This window comes from Asterias amurensis, chromosome 1 (assembly GCF_032118995.1).
Source record: "Asterias amurensis chromosome 1, ASM3211899v1".
Lineage (NCBI taxonomy): Eukaryota > Metazoa > Echinodermata > Asteroidea > Forcipulatida > Asteriidae > Asterias > Asterias amurensis.
In genome coordinates, this window is record NC_092648.1 from 18,086,514 (window position 1) to 18,105,688 (window position 19,175).

Genomic DNA, 19,175 nt, shown 5'->3' on the forward strand with positions numbered 1-19,175 from the left:
TTCCGAACAACATCTGGGGCGACCTTTGCTAGGGGAGACATTGGCTGGTGGGCGACATTGTCAGGGGCGACTTTGCTAGGGGGCGACATTTTTTGGGGCGACATTGCCATGGGGCGACTTTGTTTCAACCCGGGGCGAGCCGGGTATGGGGCGACTTTGCAGGGGGCGATTTTGTTGGTGGCGAGCTTGTTAGGTGGCGAGATGACGGCATTCCTCTACCTCTCCACGGGCTCTTCACTATTTGTCGACAGTCGTGTCTGTAAGTGGTGCTCCACCAGCATTCTTTGAGGATTGAATGCTGAAACTCCACCATGAAATTAACCCTGAATAAGCCAAACTCTGTGGCCAAACATCCGAAAGTAGTCGTTTGCCATTGTACGACGCAAACACCGTTGCGTATTTCCAGAGATGGTTCGGTCTTTACCCCGGACCCGGGCACGGCGGTAGTAACAACGGCAGCTCAACCACGGCGAACGGCGCTGGACAAAGCACGGTGGTGAAAATGAGGTCCACGATGGAGCAGCAACCCGGAAGCATGAACCGCTCTTCATCGTCCGCAACAAGTTTTGGTACTACTTGTTTTCTTTCGGTGCCTGGCTTGGATCAGATGCATTTTATTTTATTCTATTCTCAATGGTCATTTCCAATTTATCGTGGTGGGTTTCAAGACGAGTGCTGCTAACATGGGCAATAACTATGTACATTGGGCAGGCGGCTAAAGAGTTGTTGAAATGGCCGCGGCCCAGTGAACCACCGGTTGTAAGGATGGAGAGACGATATCTGATGAGTATGGAATGCCATCCACACACGCTATGGTCGGTACTTTGATGCCCTTCACGTTCTTGATTGGCACTTGGAATCATTATGAGGTAAAAATAAAGCTTGTCATGTCAGCTGGCATGCTGGCACTTCTGTAGTAAACTAAATAAAAACATGGATGGATATTGAGTTGTAGGTAGGAGGAAATAATTGCGATAAATATTTGCAACCCTCCATCCTCTCATCCTCCTGTCGTAAGACGTAACCCTCCAGCCTCGCCATATATTAGAATAAGACTGGATGGAGAGTTATTAGTAAAAGACACCCATTAATTGAGAGCACAGTACAAAATGTCGAAATCACGACAAGCCGCGACTATTGATTGCTTAGTCGGGTCCCGCCTACTGTTATTCAACTACGCGGTTAATCATGCCGCATGACTTCAACAAATTAGTAGCAAATTCCTGCCTGGTGAAACATTTGTGTCACTCGTGTCTATTTACGATAACATACATAATTAACACAAATCTTTACTTCACGAAACACAATCAGACATCACTATTATTGATACAATCCTTCAATCCAGTTTTAGCACAAAGTTTACTAATACTATATTCTTGCACCCACTACATATGCTGCAATGCATCTTGGGATTTAAAAATTAGTTGCAACTAGTGTCGAAAGTCGCAACTATTTGAAGCGCGACTAGTTGAGTAGTGAACTTCACTAGTCGCAACTGACCCTATTTGGCGTAAGGCTATATAATATTCCATAGAAGGTGTCCCCAATTATTTATCCAGATATGAGTTTTTTTGGTTTTTTTAATTAAGCATCTTCACTCTACTCTTGCCTGAAGAAGACCATCAAACATGACCTTAACAACTTTACAAATTATTTGTTTATTTTTTATTCTTCTCTAGTATCCACATGCATTGGGTGTAGTGCTAGCATGCAGCTGGACTGCACTGGTATGTTTCAGCAGACTGTACAAAGGAATGCATTTTATACTGGTAAGTAGCATTTATAATTAATCCATTTTTTTTTACCATTTATTGACAGGTGTGGCCACTTTGAAAATGGTACAGAGAGTTTCAGAAGAGGATGGTAGAATATACCAATTCCCATCTATAACAGCAAATAATGTCACTGTTCCTGAAAGAAAACCAGTTTCAGGTCTTTGTGTAAATAACCATCGTCTCTAATTTAATCAGGGTATAAATCAGTGGATTTACATAAAATGTACTTCCTGGTTTAGAAAACAAAGATAGATGCAGTTTCTTTCTTTAAATAGCTTAGGTAATTCTCAATGAAACCGTCTCAAAGAGCACCCTCACTAACGCAAAAAGAAGTAGATAATTGGACGATAGATGTTTTTGGTGTGTGAACACATGCAGCGTTGCGCTTTTATGCAAGGGGGCTAGAGGGAAGACAACATCTAATAGATGTAAAATTTGCGCACAATATTCATTTTGGTTTCACCCATACACACCGATGTGTGTGTAGTGTCTGTGTACTCCTCAGTCACTATACTCAGTACTTTCCTGCATTCTGTTAAAAAAATCTGGTGGGATTCGAACCCACAACCACATTGGACGATAACATTGTTATGGTGGATTATGAGCTCATTTCCTTTGCAGGACAAAATCAGTGAGCAAGAAGGGGAGAGTGACACAAAGTGTTGTTGAATGTTGTGCTGTTGGTTGTGGAGGGAGATTTCAAACCAACATCAAAATTATACTCTGATGACCACAGACCAATCTGTAACCCTTTCATTTGAATCCAAACCCTTTTTTCTTAATAGGACATTATCGCTGGTGAGACCCTTATCTGGATTCTGATGCTTCTCCTTTGGCCATTGTTGGACCCCTTGGATTATTTCCTGGTGACCCATCCCCAAGCCCCACTGGTCCTCATCTCGGTGTCGGTGTTCTTCAGCCTCATCTATCCCTGCCAGAATGGGGTTGCTTCTTCTAGAGCCGACACCATCAGCAGTCTTGGTTCAGTGTCTGGTGCCTTCTGCGGCTTCTGGTTCAACTACCGCACGGGGATGCTCCCTGATGTACTAGCCCCTCTGGGAGGGGTCATCGAGTGGCCAGACTGGAACACAGCAGGGTTAATGCTCATCAAATACTTGGTTACTCAAGTATTGGCACTCATGATTTACGTGCCAGTAAGAGCTTTCATCCTTCAAGTTATATCTGTTGTTTTTAACACAGAGATAAATGAACGCACCAAACGGCTATTGCATGTTGAAATACCATATCGCTACACCACTTTCCTTGTGTTACTTTCTATTGTATATGTAGGTATGCCTTTGTTGTTCCTCAAACTGGGATTAGAATGAGTGTAAATAAAGCAACCATAGTTAAAGGACCAATAAGTTAAACTTTCGCTCGGTTACATTTAAGTCAAGTCCAGAATGCAAAGGACATGCGCTAGACTTTTCTTACTAATGGTGTATGCTATGATCAAACTTGAGAGACAAACTCACAACTTTATGTGAATGTAATCTTTATGATTTGAGTTTGAATACGAAAAAGATTCTTTAGCCTACATAATATCCTCAGTACTTGACATTTTAGGTGGTTAACTCTCTATTAACGAGCTTTGAACAATAAAGACGTCCATAAACTGGTTTACGATATCGGGATACAAATTCTCAGCAGGTTGACAACTTAATGCTGCTAATTGCTTAAATCTGATTAAAACATGTTTTGGGTCTGTCCAAACTACAGCCTGTTTTGGGTGAAACAACTGAAAAATTCACCCATTCTGTCCGTATGTACAACATCTGTGTGCCTTGTGAGAAAGTGGTGCCTCAAAGAGAAATTTCATTCGAAATTTCCTGTAATAATAATTATCACATTAGGTGTTTTAGTTTTCAAAGAAGTATCTTATTCGTCGTCAGCTTAAAGGAACACGTTGCCTTGGATCGGTCGAGGTGGTCTTTGAAAAGCGTTTGTAACCGTTTGTTATAAAATGCATATGGTAGAAAGATGTTGTAAAAGTAGAATACAATGATCCACACAAACATGCCTCGAAACTGCACGGTTTTCTTTTTACCTTGTTGACTCCCATAAATGGCTGACCGTGTTAGTTCGCACAGTAAAAAGAAAACCACGCCATTTTGAGGCAAACTTGTGTGAATCATTGTATTCTACTTTTAAAACATCTTTCCAACCATATGCATTTTATAAAAAAGGGTTACAAACGTTTTTTATAGACCAACTCGTCCGATCCAAGGCAACGTGTTCCTTTAAGTTTCTCATGACAACGTTTATCACTATTATTTTCAAAAAAGTGACAAAACTGTTTCGGGGGTTGGTATTAGGAAAAAATTAAGTGGAATCTGCCTGGAATTAGTTGCCCTGGGTCTTGGCCTTGGTGCCCCGTCAAAATTTTGCCATAGATTTTAAGATTTTTCAACGGAAGTAAGTGCCATTTGCAATATAAAAATGACCTTGCCCTCTCAAAGATGAAATTCCAGGCTTGGTAGAAGAATTCTAGCAACATTAAACATTCATTTAAGAAAGCCTTAAAATGACCACCTAATTACCGATAAAACAACATGATTTCAACATGAGCCTTTAATGTAAAGTTATTTTATATTAATTGTGAAGAAACGGATGCATAAGTACCAGTCGTGTTTATGATATTTAATATCGAGTTGACAGCAGAATATTAATGTCGTCAAAGCTGCATGTTATTTAAAAACAAATCTTAACAAATTTCATAAAGTAATAGTATGAATATGATTACGATTAAGGTAGTTGAACTTTATTTAGAAATTTACTTGTGCTGTTTTAAAATATTTTTTATATCTCTCGTTTGAATCCAGACAAAATATCCATCGACTATATTAGTCCTTGAACTATGTGCATGTATGATTCACATTGTCTGCCATTTGGGTGATAGATTGGCATACTTACGATGCTCTGCCATTTTGTAACAGGTTGTGTTATGCTTTGATTGCGCATAAAAAGTACAACAGCTTTAACCCTACACAGTCTCAAATCCTTCAATAGCCAATTGCCAAAGTGAAGTTTTCAAGAGGACTGGGGGGGGGGGGGGTGGGTCAGAAGGCCCCCAAAAACAAGCGCTTACCAGGGTCTGGCATTGCAATCTACCGCCCAAACAGCTTTGTGAGGAGTGACATAGGAAAAGACGTTTTTGGATGCATTAGGCAACACAGTGACGTATTTATTAAGAAAAAATAATAAATTTTATAAATAGCTGTACTTGCATCAAGTAAGTGATTGCATGTCTGTAGGGGAGGGGTTGTTTGTTTTTGTGAAAAACATGGCATTTTTAAATGGCAGTTTACCCCTGTGGGTCTTGTTGGGGTCACTTTGTGTTTTAGAGCAAAAACAATTGATAAATCTACCTCCATTTCCTTCCCTTCATATTTTATAAAGCACAGAAAATTTTTTGGTTAACTTTTGGAGTTTTTTTTACAGCTTTGTTACAGCTTTAGTATTAAAAATCTTTAGTGTTTACTTTTTATAAGGACAAGGACAAGAAAAACATCAAACAAAAATTGGCATAACCTTAGGCCATGTCTGATTTAGTGACTGCGCCTCAATATTCTTGGAATAAGCTAATGTTAAACATTTGTGTACAGTAGATGCTTTATTATTTTCTTGAGTAGGATTTTTAGTATCATTTTGTTTTTCAATGATTTTTTATTAAACAAGATGGATTGCTGTTGATCCTAATTACAACAAATGGCTCAACTTTGTCGATGGTTGACACACATAAAGTGTACACTTACTTGATTTGATGAGAAATAAAACATAGTTTCAATTTTGTGCACAAAATGAAGATGTCCAATTGTTTTTATGTAAAGTCAGAGACAAGTTATTAGTTTTTTCCTATCAGGAAATGTCTTTGTATGTGGGGTATGCAATATCCTTTGTTTCCAACAAATAATAATACACACTTAGTGTCACAGAAAACTGTTGAAGTCATTTCCTCTTTTTGCTGGTACATGATTATGTGTATAAAGTTGAATGTCACGTATTGTGCAAGGACACTCATGTTTGAAGCTCAACACGGTGTGAATCATAAGAAAATCTTTAGTAAAACCTGAAGTACTATAAATAAAACTCGTTTGGAAGAAGTGTTTATTCTAAGAAGAACTGATGTGGTCTTCTCCTGAAGACGCACAGAGTATACTGTTTGAAACGTCGAGACCACACCAGTTCTTCTCAGAACCAACACTTTTCCAAAAAGAATTTTATACATGATTTTACCCAAAAGTTTTACTATAGTTTTTTTCTGACGCATTGATGACATGCACACAAATCTTCTGACTATTCTCAAAAAGATAAAAAGATGGAATTCTGCTATATTAAATTTGCATGCATACTGGCTGTTGCCCTATGGACGAGTCTGTATTTGCATTGCAAAACCATGAATTAATTCACATGTCAATGATTGTTTGCTTTCCAATAATTATTAACTTCTTTGTTCAACAAGCGGAGAGCTTTTTATTTTTAAGGGGGGGGGGGCTTTCAGGCATGCTTTCAGGGTGAGTCAGTCAGTATGCTCGGGGAGTCAAAATATTTTCACAACGAGCTTTACATACTTCATCAGCACTACTTCAAACCTTAAAATGTACCTGGATGCTTTATACCAGTAATATCTTTATAACAACAAGGCCTTCAGACAAAAATAACATGTTTTGCGGGCCACTATACCAGGCCTTGAAACTTCTTGAAGAGGCACGGTAATTTTCCTCTGGTAAGGGGAAAAATGTGAATCTGTATTAAACCCTGCCGAGGGCGCCACAGCACAAGCACTGGGTACCCTTATTTTTTTATTATTATAATTATTTTTTTTTGGGGGGGGGAGGGGGGGGGTTTCTACCAGGCCTTGAACTTCACTCTGTAAGAGGCACAGCCAGCAGTTGTCCTATAGTAAGGGGAACTTATATGGGGAAGTTTATACTAGAATCTTTCTAAGGGCACCATAGAAAAAGAACAACACCATGGCAATTGCTGTGGGTGCTGTGTGTTATTTCAAGGCCTGCACAACCAAAGTATGACCTGGACCTTCAACTCATAACTATTTATTATTGTACAATACATCATAAGAGGTTCTATCATGTTTACATAGAGGTTTTATTAATCTGATAATTTTTATAAGCAGGCTGGTTCTGGCTCGTTTACCCATTGTTATGCAAATGAAGATTTTGTCTGGTGTATGAATGTTTTGTGTCTGTTAAAAAAAATCTATAATGGGCACACCAAGTGATAAACCAAGTCAAGCCATAATGTATTATATCTGCACTCTTTGTACTCTTGAATAAATAAAAGTGACTCTTTGATTTACTTAGGTTATCAAACAATTGTAGAGCCTTCAAACCATTCATTTATTTTAGGAAAGGTCCCTGCTTGCATCAACCACGTATCAGAACAATAGATGGAGTCCAACAGCTTAGGCTAAAACTGTTAATTTATGTGGTATACATTACAGTGTTGTAGTCGAGACCCGACCTGTCCAATATCAGATCGAGAGTCAAGGTGAGACCGGGCTCAAGATCTACAACACTGATGCTTTAACGTGTGATGCTGCAGACAACCAGCTGAAGATGGACCCTAGCCGCCAATGTTGCCCCGGTCTGAGTCTCCATTACACAAAGAAGATGCAAGATTCTTCTCCTCTTAGCCTCATTTTGGTTACATTGTACGAGAGTAGCAAAATGGCTGTATCCAAATGGCAACAGTGGTTTAATAAAGTATGTAAGCCCAAGATTGGAGAACAAACACTAACCAATTTCTAAACAATATTTTTGAGGTCAACTCAAAATGTTTAGTTTTTTTAAGTTAACTTATACCAGGAGTGAGTCACTCCTGACAAAAATTAAAGGATTGCTCTTTGCACCTCATAACCCCTGGAGTAACAGATTCCTAAGAGCTTTTGAGAACAGTATCCTAAGTGCTGGAGAAATACATCAAAGAGCACACCTTCATTAAGAGAAAAATACAGCTTTTTCTTTTTACCAGGGTGAGACTTCAAAAAAAGATCCGAGTTCAGGAATACATCTGCAATATCTCAGCTTTGGAAACACACATTCTCACATGCGTTTGATTTTGAAGTTTAAATTGTAAACTGAATTAATTAGATTATAACTGTGCCTTTCTCACCTATACATGGAAAGAAGCCAGGAGCCACAATGTGGCGATAAATACACACTTATGATCCGACACCCCCAATGGATTGTCCGAATACTATCCCTAATCAACCCTCACACCAACTTTAAACCCTAATATGCAGGGGTAAATTGTCAGAACGTACAGGAGCTGAACATAAAGTAAATACAATGGTTAAGTGAAACACGGACAAATCAAACTCAACATAAGATTTCACTTTCAAGATCTCAACAATCAGAATTGATTAAATCTCTCATTCCATTTTTGTTTTATTAAATAAATTCTCTTTTAATATAGTTTTAATCTTGTTATCAATATAATAGCAACTTTTTCGGCAAACCGAATGAACCTTTGTTACGTGGCAATTTGTGGACAAATTGTGGACGTGGCAAATTTATTAGTTTGTACCATTCTTTCTCTAGAAAAAAATGTGGAAGTGTCCATGGTACTTTAGAAAAGTAGTTTTCTAAATTTAAAACTTTACCAACAAGAAGATGTCAGGCCACGCCATTATTTGTCCACAAAAAAGCGCCCTCTATCAAAGTACTTTTGAACAAAATAAATTTGAGTATGAAAAGAATTAAAATAAAATGAACATAATATAATATACATTTTTTTTACCTACTACAAAGATTGTAGTTATGTTTATCACTGGTAATTAATCTCGTTTTCTAAAGTAGGGGCCCAATCATACAGACGTCAAGGTATCTTGATATATCAATATTTGGTCATTCAGTCAAAAAAGGGAATGCCCCAAAACACATCAAAATTCGGAGTGAATTAAAAGACGCTTCAACCTGTCTTACAATTGATAGACTGAACAAATACCGGAATGAGCATGGGCAGTTTTCATGGCATGCACAATGCTTGAAATGCTTGCAGATGATGCATCAAACAGTTCTGCCCCAATGAAGCTTTGAATTACTTTCATTGCCATTTTTTTTATATTTACAACATATACAAATCTCTTTGTATATATTTATTCAATCTTAACCAGTTTGCTTCAGGAATAACAAAAAATGTCTAGCCATTAAAAATGTGTTGTCAATGAAACTCAATTTGGATCCATAAAGACTTTTTCTCATAGACATTTACAGACTTTAATGGTTCGATTTTTTGTAACAATCCTGTAATCCCAGCAGAGAAAGAGTAAATGCCTCATGACAGTGCAGTTTACTCCATCTTAACCAAACATTGGCTTGTAGGTAAAAAGAACAGGTCATCGATACAGGCATTTGGCACAATCCATGCAGAGTTAATCCACAACATAGCGCCCTCTATCAAAGTTTTTTCTTCTTCACAGAACTTGGGAAAGTACCGACTACATGTATACAGTACTCAATGATCGTAAGGGTGACCAACATTAATATTCTTTATCCCCTGATGCAAACTAACACCTATAAAACATAGTTTATCCATCCATTGCTTGCAGTGCCCGTTGCCCAGTGCCACCAAACCATGACCTCGTAGACTGTGTATGGTTTTAACAATCCACTTGCAGCGTCTCACCACGTGTGACCTGTTGACATGACCACTGCTTATTAATCCCATAGAAACTTGACCGATAAGCCTGCCACTGTGTGTTGTATACGAGTTCTGAATGTTACTGATTCCTCTGAAGCAAACTGGTGAAGACTCCATTTTCAATTAAATAAAGCACACTCAATGGGTTCACTTTAACCCGTCCACACCATCGCAAACCATCAACATGATCAGAAACATATCCACACTCATCAACTAAACATACTAGAGATAAACTTAAATACTCTCCGCCAGCAAAAATACTTGTCACTCCAGACCACAACAGATCCCTCAACACAACCAACCAGAAACCAACCAACCAAAAACCACACAAAATCATACCAATTAACAAAAGCTAAAAACCCCACCACAACATACAAATCAACAAAGGAAACAAAAGTTTAACAGTAAATCCACCAACACACCATCCACACCGTACATCATACTGGACATCCACACTGTAACATATCAGATGTGCAGCTTTGTACATAGGAATAAAAAGACGAATCGGCCAACCACACTTTGTACAGAGTTTCCGTGCCAATCAACACAAGAAACAAAAGTTCAACAGTAAGTCCACCAACAAAACCAACAAACCATCCACACCTTGCATACCGGACATCCACTTTGTTACATATTAGATGTGCAACTTTGTACATGGGAATAAAAAGACAAATTGGCCAACCACACTTTGTACAGTGTTCTTTCGGTTTTCTGCTGACAAGAAGGGAAATCAGCTTACCAGCTGAGAGGTTGCATGCCAGAACATGTTCATGAACACCTTCAACCAAATGTAGCCACTCCAATCCAAATAATATCCACAAACACAACAAAATCCATCCGTTACACACCATTTGTGATTGTACAAGCCCCCTTCCCCAACCAAACCATCAAAGAGAACATTACAATAAAATAAACAAAAATAAAAATTGTGTGACCAAATATGGCAGGAGATGGAGGCTTTTAAGACTTGTGTGTGAGTAATATTTCCGACGCTTCTCAAGACAAAGACCAATCTGAAAAATATCAATACTGCCTTCCACTCACCTATAAAATAGAACGTGATAAACCAACTACTACCCTGCACCTCTACCCCCCCCGAACCTCAAAACAAAAGCCTGTTCTATATCATTGCCATGTTTAAAATTGTAAGCTTAAGTAGCATTAAGATTGCATTGCCATGCAGTTTCAAGAGAGTTGTAACATCTTTTCAGATTAATAACAATTCATAGAGAGATTTATTGAGTTTTCACAAACCTCACTAGATTTTAAAATCTCCTCTCTTCTTCGTTTAAAATGCAGAAATAGATTAAGTCTTGGCTTGCCGCCCTAGCACTATTATCATGGAGCGAACGTAAACATTTTGCTCCTAAAATGTCGCTATCACTATAAAAACAAAAAGAGAAAAACAAAAAAATGATTGTTGAGCTTTTAACCATCACTTATGCATTGCAAAACCTCTATCTGATAAATTGACCTGTATAGCCTTCTTGAAGACAATGCATGCACAGAGAAAGGAAAACATTTTCACAATATGATACCTCTGTACACGATTCTTGTGATGTAAAACTATATTTACATACATTTAACATTTTTCCCCAAAGTATCGTTCCTTGTTCATGCTGTTAAAACATTTTTTTCCTGAAGTATAGTTCCTTTTAAATGCTGTTAAAAACTGACTGACAAGAAAAATATGTCAGTTGCTTTGTGACGCCCATCTTCAGTTCATCATTCAAGTGGTTTTTCTATAACATGGATGTAATAAGAGGGGCAGTCTCCTTCCTTGAATTCTTTGAAGTCTCCGTACACCGTGTGCTTACAACTTTCACCAAATGTCTCCTTGAGGAGCTCTGTGAAGGCATTCAGGCGATGTGGGTAGTAGGACAGACGGAATCTAAGATGGTAAGATTATTGAGATTAAAACATTAACAAATACTGGTTTTGAAAACTGACAACATTCAACAAGCGCATCACATAATACAGAAGTCTCAATATGCTCATAATAATAATAATTAAAAACTACATACATAAGTAGGGAATACAAACAAAACCATATATATGCATCATCCCTAATGCAAGTAAAATATCTATGAAATTCATACAAACAAAAGTACTCTTAATAAAAAAAACAGAACAATAATGCATACAAAATAATGAGTAAACTAACAATAATTTATGTAGATTTTAGAATCCTATGTAGTGATATGAGAACCCAAGCTAGGTCATCATACTTTTGAGGGGGAGTGCAATTTAGCTAGTACCATGTACTAGCACATTAGGACATTGCACTCTTAGACTATGAAAGGACAAGAAACTCATTAAATCACTGGGTAAATTATTCATAGGCCTACATCAAAAGATATCCTTAAACAACTAAATATTATTAACTGTCAAAAAAGGGCAAGCCTGTGTAAAGAGAAAAAATCAGCATAAATTAACAAAGACATGAAGCAAGGGTAAATATTCCGAAAAAAACACTGAACCCAAACTTAAACAACAAAATTGAAGTCTGGCTCACTCTGAAAAAAAGCATGCATTAAAATGTCATATACACTCAAGGCACCATGTAAAAAAAAAACAGCACCAATCAAATGGATGAAATAATCAATGAGCATTGAAAGAGCACACAACAACAATCTGGAAACACATCATCCAGGAATTTGTGACAACAAAATAAACAGTCGGAAAAATATTACACATGACTTTACACATTCATATTTCAATACATTCTTTTGAATAGACGACAAACAATATGTTGCCACCATAAAATTATGATAGATTAAATCAGAAATGAAGGACACCTGGTGAAAAAAACATAATAATAGTACCAATGCAAGACATTTATATTATGAAGTGCATAAAGAGGAGCGTCTATGCACAACACACAATACATTAAACACTTAAATAAATATGAAGCAATTTGTTACAAAAATGTAGACTCAAATAAGTGAGTCTCTCAAATTCAATTAATGGTCAGAATAGAGTCAGCTTTCATGAACTTGTTGCGTCATTCAACAATAAAAGGTACAATGAATTTGAAGACTCTTCCAACCCTAGACTTGGAATACTTACTTGTAGACATTTTCATCCAGATGCATTTTCTTAACATTTTCTTCGTTCTTTGCCTCATCATCAACGGAAATAAAATAATCTAATGTCACCATGGAAGGGCGGCCATTAACGTACAGCACTGATGTCTGGAGGTCCTTGATGCAGTTACCCTGTGGAGTCAAAAAAGCATTGGGATATTAACGCCAGTTTATTTCTTATTAGAGGCCTAAAACTACACGCATTGACCCCTTGTATTGACGTGACACAGGACTACTGTCTGCCCATGGTCTGATGTGTTAAGAGTTAAAATACATGGACAAATTGTGGTTGTTTTGCCAATTTATTGCAACTTTTCTGTGCTGTGCTGTGTTTTTCTGTGCTGTTCAGTAGAGCAACATTGTGGGCTTTCTTCGGGTGTTGTCTATGATTCATTTGCTTTAATCTTTCCTGTTAGAAAAATTGTGGGGTGCACACCGCAATGTCAAAACACCCCACAGTACAGTTCCTACCTACAAATCACCCACAATGTCTATCTTGTAAGCACACAGGTACACAGATATGAGGCACACCCTCCAGGGTGGACAATTTTTCTGGGCTCCAAAATTCAACTTTTATCCGTATAATCTCACAAGATTAACATTTCAAGGCAGCATACATTTTTTGGGTGGTGGGTCTTGGACAATAGTCATTCTCCACATATGTCCACATAACCCATAGTAAAATAACTTAGCCCTCAATGTTAATTTTTAACTTCAATCAGCACCCAGCACTCAGGGTTCCCCTTAACAGCGGTCCGCTGGCTAAATGCCAGTTAAAACACCCAAGGACGAGTCATAATTCTGTCACAACCATTCCTGCAGGCTACTTGATAACTTGCCACAGCTACACGTACACGAAAACCACTGATTTTCATATTGCTCAAAGTCACAAGGTCCCATCATGCCTAATAATGTTGTGAATGAAATCCCAAAATACGGACCAGTGAAAAATCTGTCAGACCAGCATCATGACAAGCTAACTGGTGCTGCTGGCTAGTCACTGAAAAAGTTATAGACGTAATCCTTAGATAGCACCACGTAATGTTTTACAGTGTGCTGTGGCACAATTTGCTGCCAATCAGACCAGGAACACCGGGGAGAACCCCTTCTTTTTTATAAGTACACTGGGTTCTTTTAAACGCGTAACACAACACATGGGACAAATTACTTTACATCTCATCCGAAGGCCGAAGCAATGGTTTAACTTAAAAAAAGTTTCTTGCTTAAGAACACAAGTGTCACAGCTAGGGTTTCGAACCCACACTCTGCTGATGAGAAACACCAGAGTTTCAATTCGGTGCTCTAGTGTTTCTGATCAGCAGAGTAGAAAATACCTCATAATAAAGAAAACACAGCCTACTCCAAGTCTTACCACATAATAAATATTCTGTACTGGTGCTCTACCAGTGTCTATAATAGCATCGTAGTTCCTGTGATCAATGATCAGTATTCCACCAGGTTTCAACATGCTGGCGAAGTTCCTCAGGGCGAGACGGTGATTCTCCTGTTTGCCGTCAAAGTCAGGAAGATGAGCAAAGGAGTTTCCCAGGCAGACGATGGCATCGTAACCGGGCCCTGGCTTTGGAATATCCTCGGGTAGAGTAAGCCAGTTGGCAATTTCAATCTCTGTACAAATAAAAAGACAACAGTTTAACAATAAATGTGTGTCAGGTTTTGAACTTCCCTCTTGAAGGGCCACAGCCATTTTTCTCTGGTAAGGGGCACTGCTATTTGTATTGGAACCTTACAGAGGGCACCACAGCAAAAACACAGGGCACCACGGCAATTGCTGTGGGTGCTGTGGGTTATTAAGAGGCCGGATGTTTCAAATTAGTATTTTTTGAACTAATTCAATTGTTTGTGAAAAAGGAGCATTTTTGACACTCCTGCGATGAAGGATTTTGAGTCATTGTAATCAAACTACTAAAAGGAAATAAATTATTAGACACTTGGTATCAATGTACCCCACACTTTTGCTACACCTGTTCACATGGCCTTAAGCACTCATCCATGGAACCCTCTTTTGGAGTATGCAGCACCAATTAGCCAAATTGGTACACACATTATTTATCACTCAACAATCCCAGGTACCCATATTTACTCCTGCATGATGAGAAGTAAGTTTGGTTGAGTGCCATGCCCATGAACACAAGTGTTTGACTTCAGCAGCCCATCCAAGAGATCTTTAAGAATATATGTCCATGTATCTCCCTTGATAATCGGGGTATCTGGAAAGGTGTGACATTGTGTTTAGGGCTGTAGGATGAACAGGGAGAATGCAAGGGGCTTGAGAAAGAGGCAAAGACGAGGTTGTGCTTCTGCACTTTCCTTTAGCATTAAATAAAGTACCAAATGCTCTCAAGTACAGTCAATATCAACTAGTCAAGTGGTATTGTAAGATTAGTTTCATTACCCCAACTATCAAACATTTCTTCTTTGCGGCGTGCCCACCTCTCCCTGAATGCGTGTAGGATCATCTTATCTGAGGCATCACAGCTCATGACATGGAATCCTTGCTCAAGAAGCATCACAGAGTCGATGCTGAATACGAACACATAACATTTCATTTAGATATGGCAACTAAATGATAATAGTGGCTTCTTATTAGCGCTCATATCCATCACTCAGTGACGCTCAAGGCGCTTCAAGATTCAGTATTTTCCTGCAAGGTAAGAGGAACTCCTTTGAATTATAAGACCTACTCCTAGAAAAAAAGTGTGTCTTAGGCCTACAATTCAATTAAAGTACACTGCTGCCTCGGAGTCACAGAACACCTGTAAAAATTGGAACTTGTGAATAACTAAAAACACCAGTTATGAAACTTGAAGGAAAAGAATACCTATGGTTTGTGCAAGAGTTTGTGTTAATGTTATTGTAATTTTTGAAACCACGGCTTGGGCTTTGGATTCAGCTTCAGGCTCCTTTCTCTCGTCTGAAACCCTGAGCGCGTATGCACAGCATGCACAATATTGTCACAAAACAACCGCAGGACCAAGCTCACCTGAGCCGAATCCAAAGCCGAAGCCGTGGTTTTGAAAAGGGCCTATATAAATAATTGGGGACTAAACAAAGACAACTTGACTAGAGCAAGATTTGAACCAAGGACCTCCGGATAATAGTGCCGGTGCTCTACCAACTGAGGGAAATTGCTCAGTTGGTAGATACTGCCAAATATTTAAGCACTTCATGGAGACTATGCTAATAACCACTAAATGGATAACAGCCACTAAATGGATATTACCAATGTTTGTTTTCACTAGTAGTGTTCCTTACCCAGTTCCACATGCTGCATCAAGCACTTCATGACATTTCCTGGACTGAAGGAGATCAACTAGAAAGTGGCGGTAGTTCTCTGTTCTCTCTGTGCGACTGCCGATGTAGTATTCCCACACCTTAGCTGCTTTGCCATCGGCGTACTGATCCGGTATACCCTGAGCTGCTACACCAAGGGAACGGGTACGGTAAATGCTGTCCACCATTTTGCTATTGCTGTGTCCAAAATCACACTGGTACAATCTAAGCATCAGAATGAGAAAAGTAAAGCAATTAACTCGAAATGATTTGACTTTAAATCCGACTTGTAGGAGACTAAATTTAAATGAGAAAAAAATTAACTGTTGCCAACTGCTCACCAACCAAAAGGACCTATGGTATAGACGATGTGACCTATGTTTACATTCAAACCGCCCTCTGTTGACAAAACACTATACGTCATGTTCGCCAGGCACTGAGTTGTGTAGTCATAGTAAGATTGCGTACACTTTCTAGCTGGCTGCCAAAACACAAAGGTTTTCCCTGGCGATATGCGCGCGAATCATGTTATGGTTTTCGTGTGACGTTAGAGGTCACATCGTCTATAAATGCATGCAACAAACATGAATATACCAGTGCAGCATAGGCCTGTTAGCAGTGAAGTGGAAATACCCAGTACATGAATAGAGAGAGAGAGAGAAAGAGAGTCAGAAAGCACACAGAAAAAAGGGAGAGGTTAACAATTAATTGAACATGAAGATAGAAACACAAATGACAATATCAAGGGTGGGAAGAGGGAGAAAAAGTAATTAATTAGTGAAGGGGACATCTGTTGGGAAAAGGAGAAGGCAAAGACAAACGCCAACATGCACTGTTCAAGTTTGCTCATAAAAAGGCATGTCCATTGATGGTGCCATACAATGCCATGTAATGTACCTTACAGGAAATTCTAACCCATGAAGGAAGTTGGAGCATGTTGCATGAGGGATACAATGTCAGAAATGGGCAGTGACGTGTGACAATTAACACAACATAATTCATTCCATTGGTTTGGTTCTATGCTCAAGTAAGAATGAAAACACGAATTTACTTCCCTTTTAATCAAGAATGAGATTCAAATAGTGTGAACATTCCAGAAAAAGGTTTAACTGGCCTGGGTTTCCCCTTATTCTAGACCCAGAACCTACAGAACACCATACCAGATGTTACAACTTCAGCCCGGTTCATACTTCCTGCGAATGCGAAGCGAATGTTGACGTCACAAAAATCGCAACGAAGATTCACAGCAGTTCAGCTCCGTTCAACTAACTTGCGAATATCGCTGCGAAAGGATAGTTGACGTCAAAATCAAATTCACGTCAAATTCACTTCGCATTCGCATGAAGTATGAACCGGGCTTCAGGAGCTTTTAAAGACTCTGTGCAACAAAAGCTACAGGTTTGGACAAAATGTGAACCTTCCTCCCATTGGTGAAGATTGCTTTATATTCTTCTTTCAGGAAAATTGGAAGCTGTAGGAGAATTTGAGAAAATCCTAAAATCAGAAGAAAAAACCCAGAGAAATCTTATGCCTTAAAAAAATATTGATACACTGGGACTTGATGAAATCTGGCCTCCATGTTTAGAGTCACTATTAGAGTAAACCATTCCACCTTGAATTAATGAAATTTCATACTTGATTCACACAGCTATGGTATAAATATGGGTACATTTACATATGGAGAAATTCCCTGAGAGAAAAAAACTTTCTTAATAAGACATTTTGATTATTCAAAAAGTGGATGTGCAACAATCAACATAAAAACTTTTATAGCCCCGAGGCGATATGCCAAGTCACTGTTCAATCATACACTACAGCACACAGTTTTGTACAGTTTGCTTAAAGGGATGCTTACTTTTATCTTGGCAGTTACTGTGTAATCCTTTACTGAATACCAAATAGTAAACAAACAGCCCAAATACCAAAATGCAAGTGCTCTATCATTCTCTATGGTCTATGCCCAGGTACCACATAATGGCAATGCATCGAAAGTATCATTAGTTGCTTTACCTAGAACTCCCAGGGAGGATTATGAAAACAGTCCTTTCTACATGATAAAATACTGGCCTGCTTTCCCCAAGCATAAAATATTAATATTTAGACCCAGTTACTGGGCTGCTGTACTCCTTTTATTTCTCGAAATTTTTCATATCTACGACCGCTACTGAAAAATTTCGAAAAAAAAGGAGTACAGCGCCCCAGTAACTGGGTCTAATTAGTATTTTTGACATACACAACACAAGAATTGAGATCAGCAAGTTTTGTGTCACAATCTAATAGTTTTGTTAATAGAATGACAGAGCTATGGACGGATATAAAAAAAGCTCCGTTGACAGTTTACCGAGTAGACTCCCTTCCTTGGGTCATTGAGAGACAGGTTGTCTGTTAAGTTAAGACCAAAAGACACCTGGTCATCCGTTCAGAAAGCTTGATGGTCTGATCCGTTAAACTGCAAGACATTCGCATTAACAGTCAATAACCAATTGTCGACTTCTCAGACACTCGACTGTCTGACTCGACTGCCCCCCCCCCCCCCCGCCCACTATGAGATTCGTTCCACCATCGTCTTCACAGCAGAACGAACTTACCATGCTAAAAACTAACAACAACATTTAACTTGGACGTTCTATGTGCAGTAGAGACAGTTAAAAAGAATACATGTAGTACATTACAATTACTATTCTTATCATTTTTTAGCCTTCTTGAATTTCTTCAATCAAAGATCAATACATGATTACGAACATGCACAAGTATGATTTTTTGTTATGACTTAAAAACTATGAATGTGACCGAGTGAAAACGTTAAATGGAAAGGTTGAGCAATAAACGGGCCTTTTAAAGACTTTAATTTAACTGGAGAAAAAGAAATGAACAAAATAGTTGTTACCTTTGTCAGAAGTCCAGCCCAGGTAGAATCTTCACTGAATTTCTCACCAGACGGTCACGGTGTATGTTTCGAAGTCTTGATTGAGTTACAGAGCACTTCGTAGCTAGCTGTTTTTAATAATTGAGAACTGACTGCCAGCTGTTAAGTGAATACTGGTTGTGTGGTGTGGTGTGATGGAGGTGTGTATTTGTTTACTTAATTTTATAAAGAAGAGCTCTTCTTATATAACGAGATAAATCCCGATAACACAACAACTACGAATGACCGCTCCAGTGATGTGTACATAAATGAAATGAATGACGTACTATTTAAAATAGTCGGGTGCACTGTTAACTTTCAGCACAGAAATGGTGTACGACGTTTAGTTGAAGACAAACACGTATAAAGTAATCAAGGTCATGTGTGTTTGTGACATACATGCGGTCTGTCAATCATTCACAAAAAACAAACGCTATGATCCATTGTTGTGCAGGA

At 38.6% G+C, this 19,175-nt stretch overlaps 2 protein-coding genes across 2 annotated transcripts; one reads left to right on the forward strand and one right to left on the reverse strand.

Annotated features, from left to right (window-relative positions):
* Positions 1 to 204: 204 nt before the first annotated feature.
* Positions 205 to 6,247, forward strand: LOC139948406 (sphingosine-1-phosphate phosphatase 2-like). The gene is given in 6 exon segments (XM_071946555.1): positions 205 to 330; positions 333 to 482; positions 485 to 781; positions 784 to 869; positions 1,680 to 1,769; positions 2,561 to 6,247. Coding segments are annotated over 6 exon segments (1,185 nt in total). The 5' UTR covers positions 205 to 311; the 3' UTR covers positions 3,104 to 6,247.
* A 1,877-nt stretch (positions 6,248 to 8,124) lies between these two features.
* LOC139948417 (glycine N-methyltransferase-like) lies at positions 8,125 to 18,985 on the reverse strand. Its single transcript, XM_071946564.1, has 6 exons — positions 18,702 to 18,985; positions 15,797 to 16,039; positions 14,937 to 15,064; positions 13,896 to 14,149; positions 12,507 to 12,655; positions 8,125 to 11,328 (listed from the first exon to the last, which is right to left on the reverse strand). The coding sequence occupies exons 2-6, from the start codon at positions 16,000 to 16,002 to the stop codon at positions 11,163 to 11,165; spliced, it is 903 nt and encodes a 300-aa protein (XP_071802665.1). The 5' UTR covers positions 16,003 to 16,039; positions 18,702 to 18,985; the 3' UTR covers positions 8,125 to 11,162.
* Positions 18,986 to 19,175: the final 190 nt, after the last annotated feature.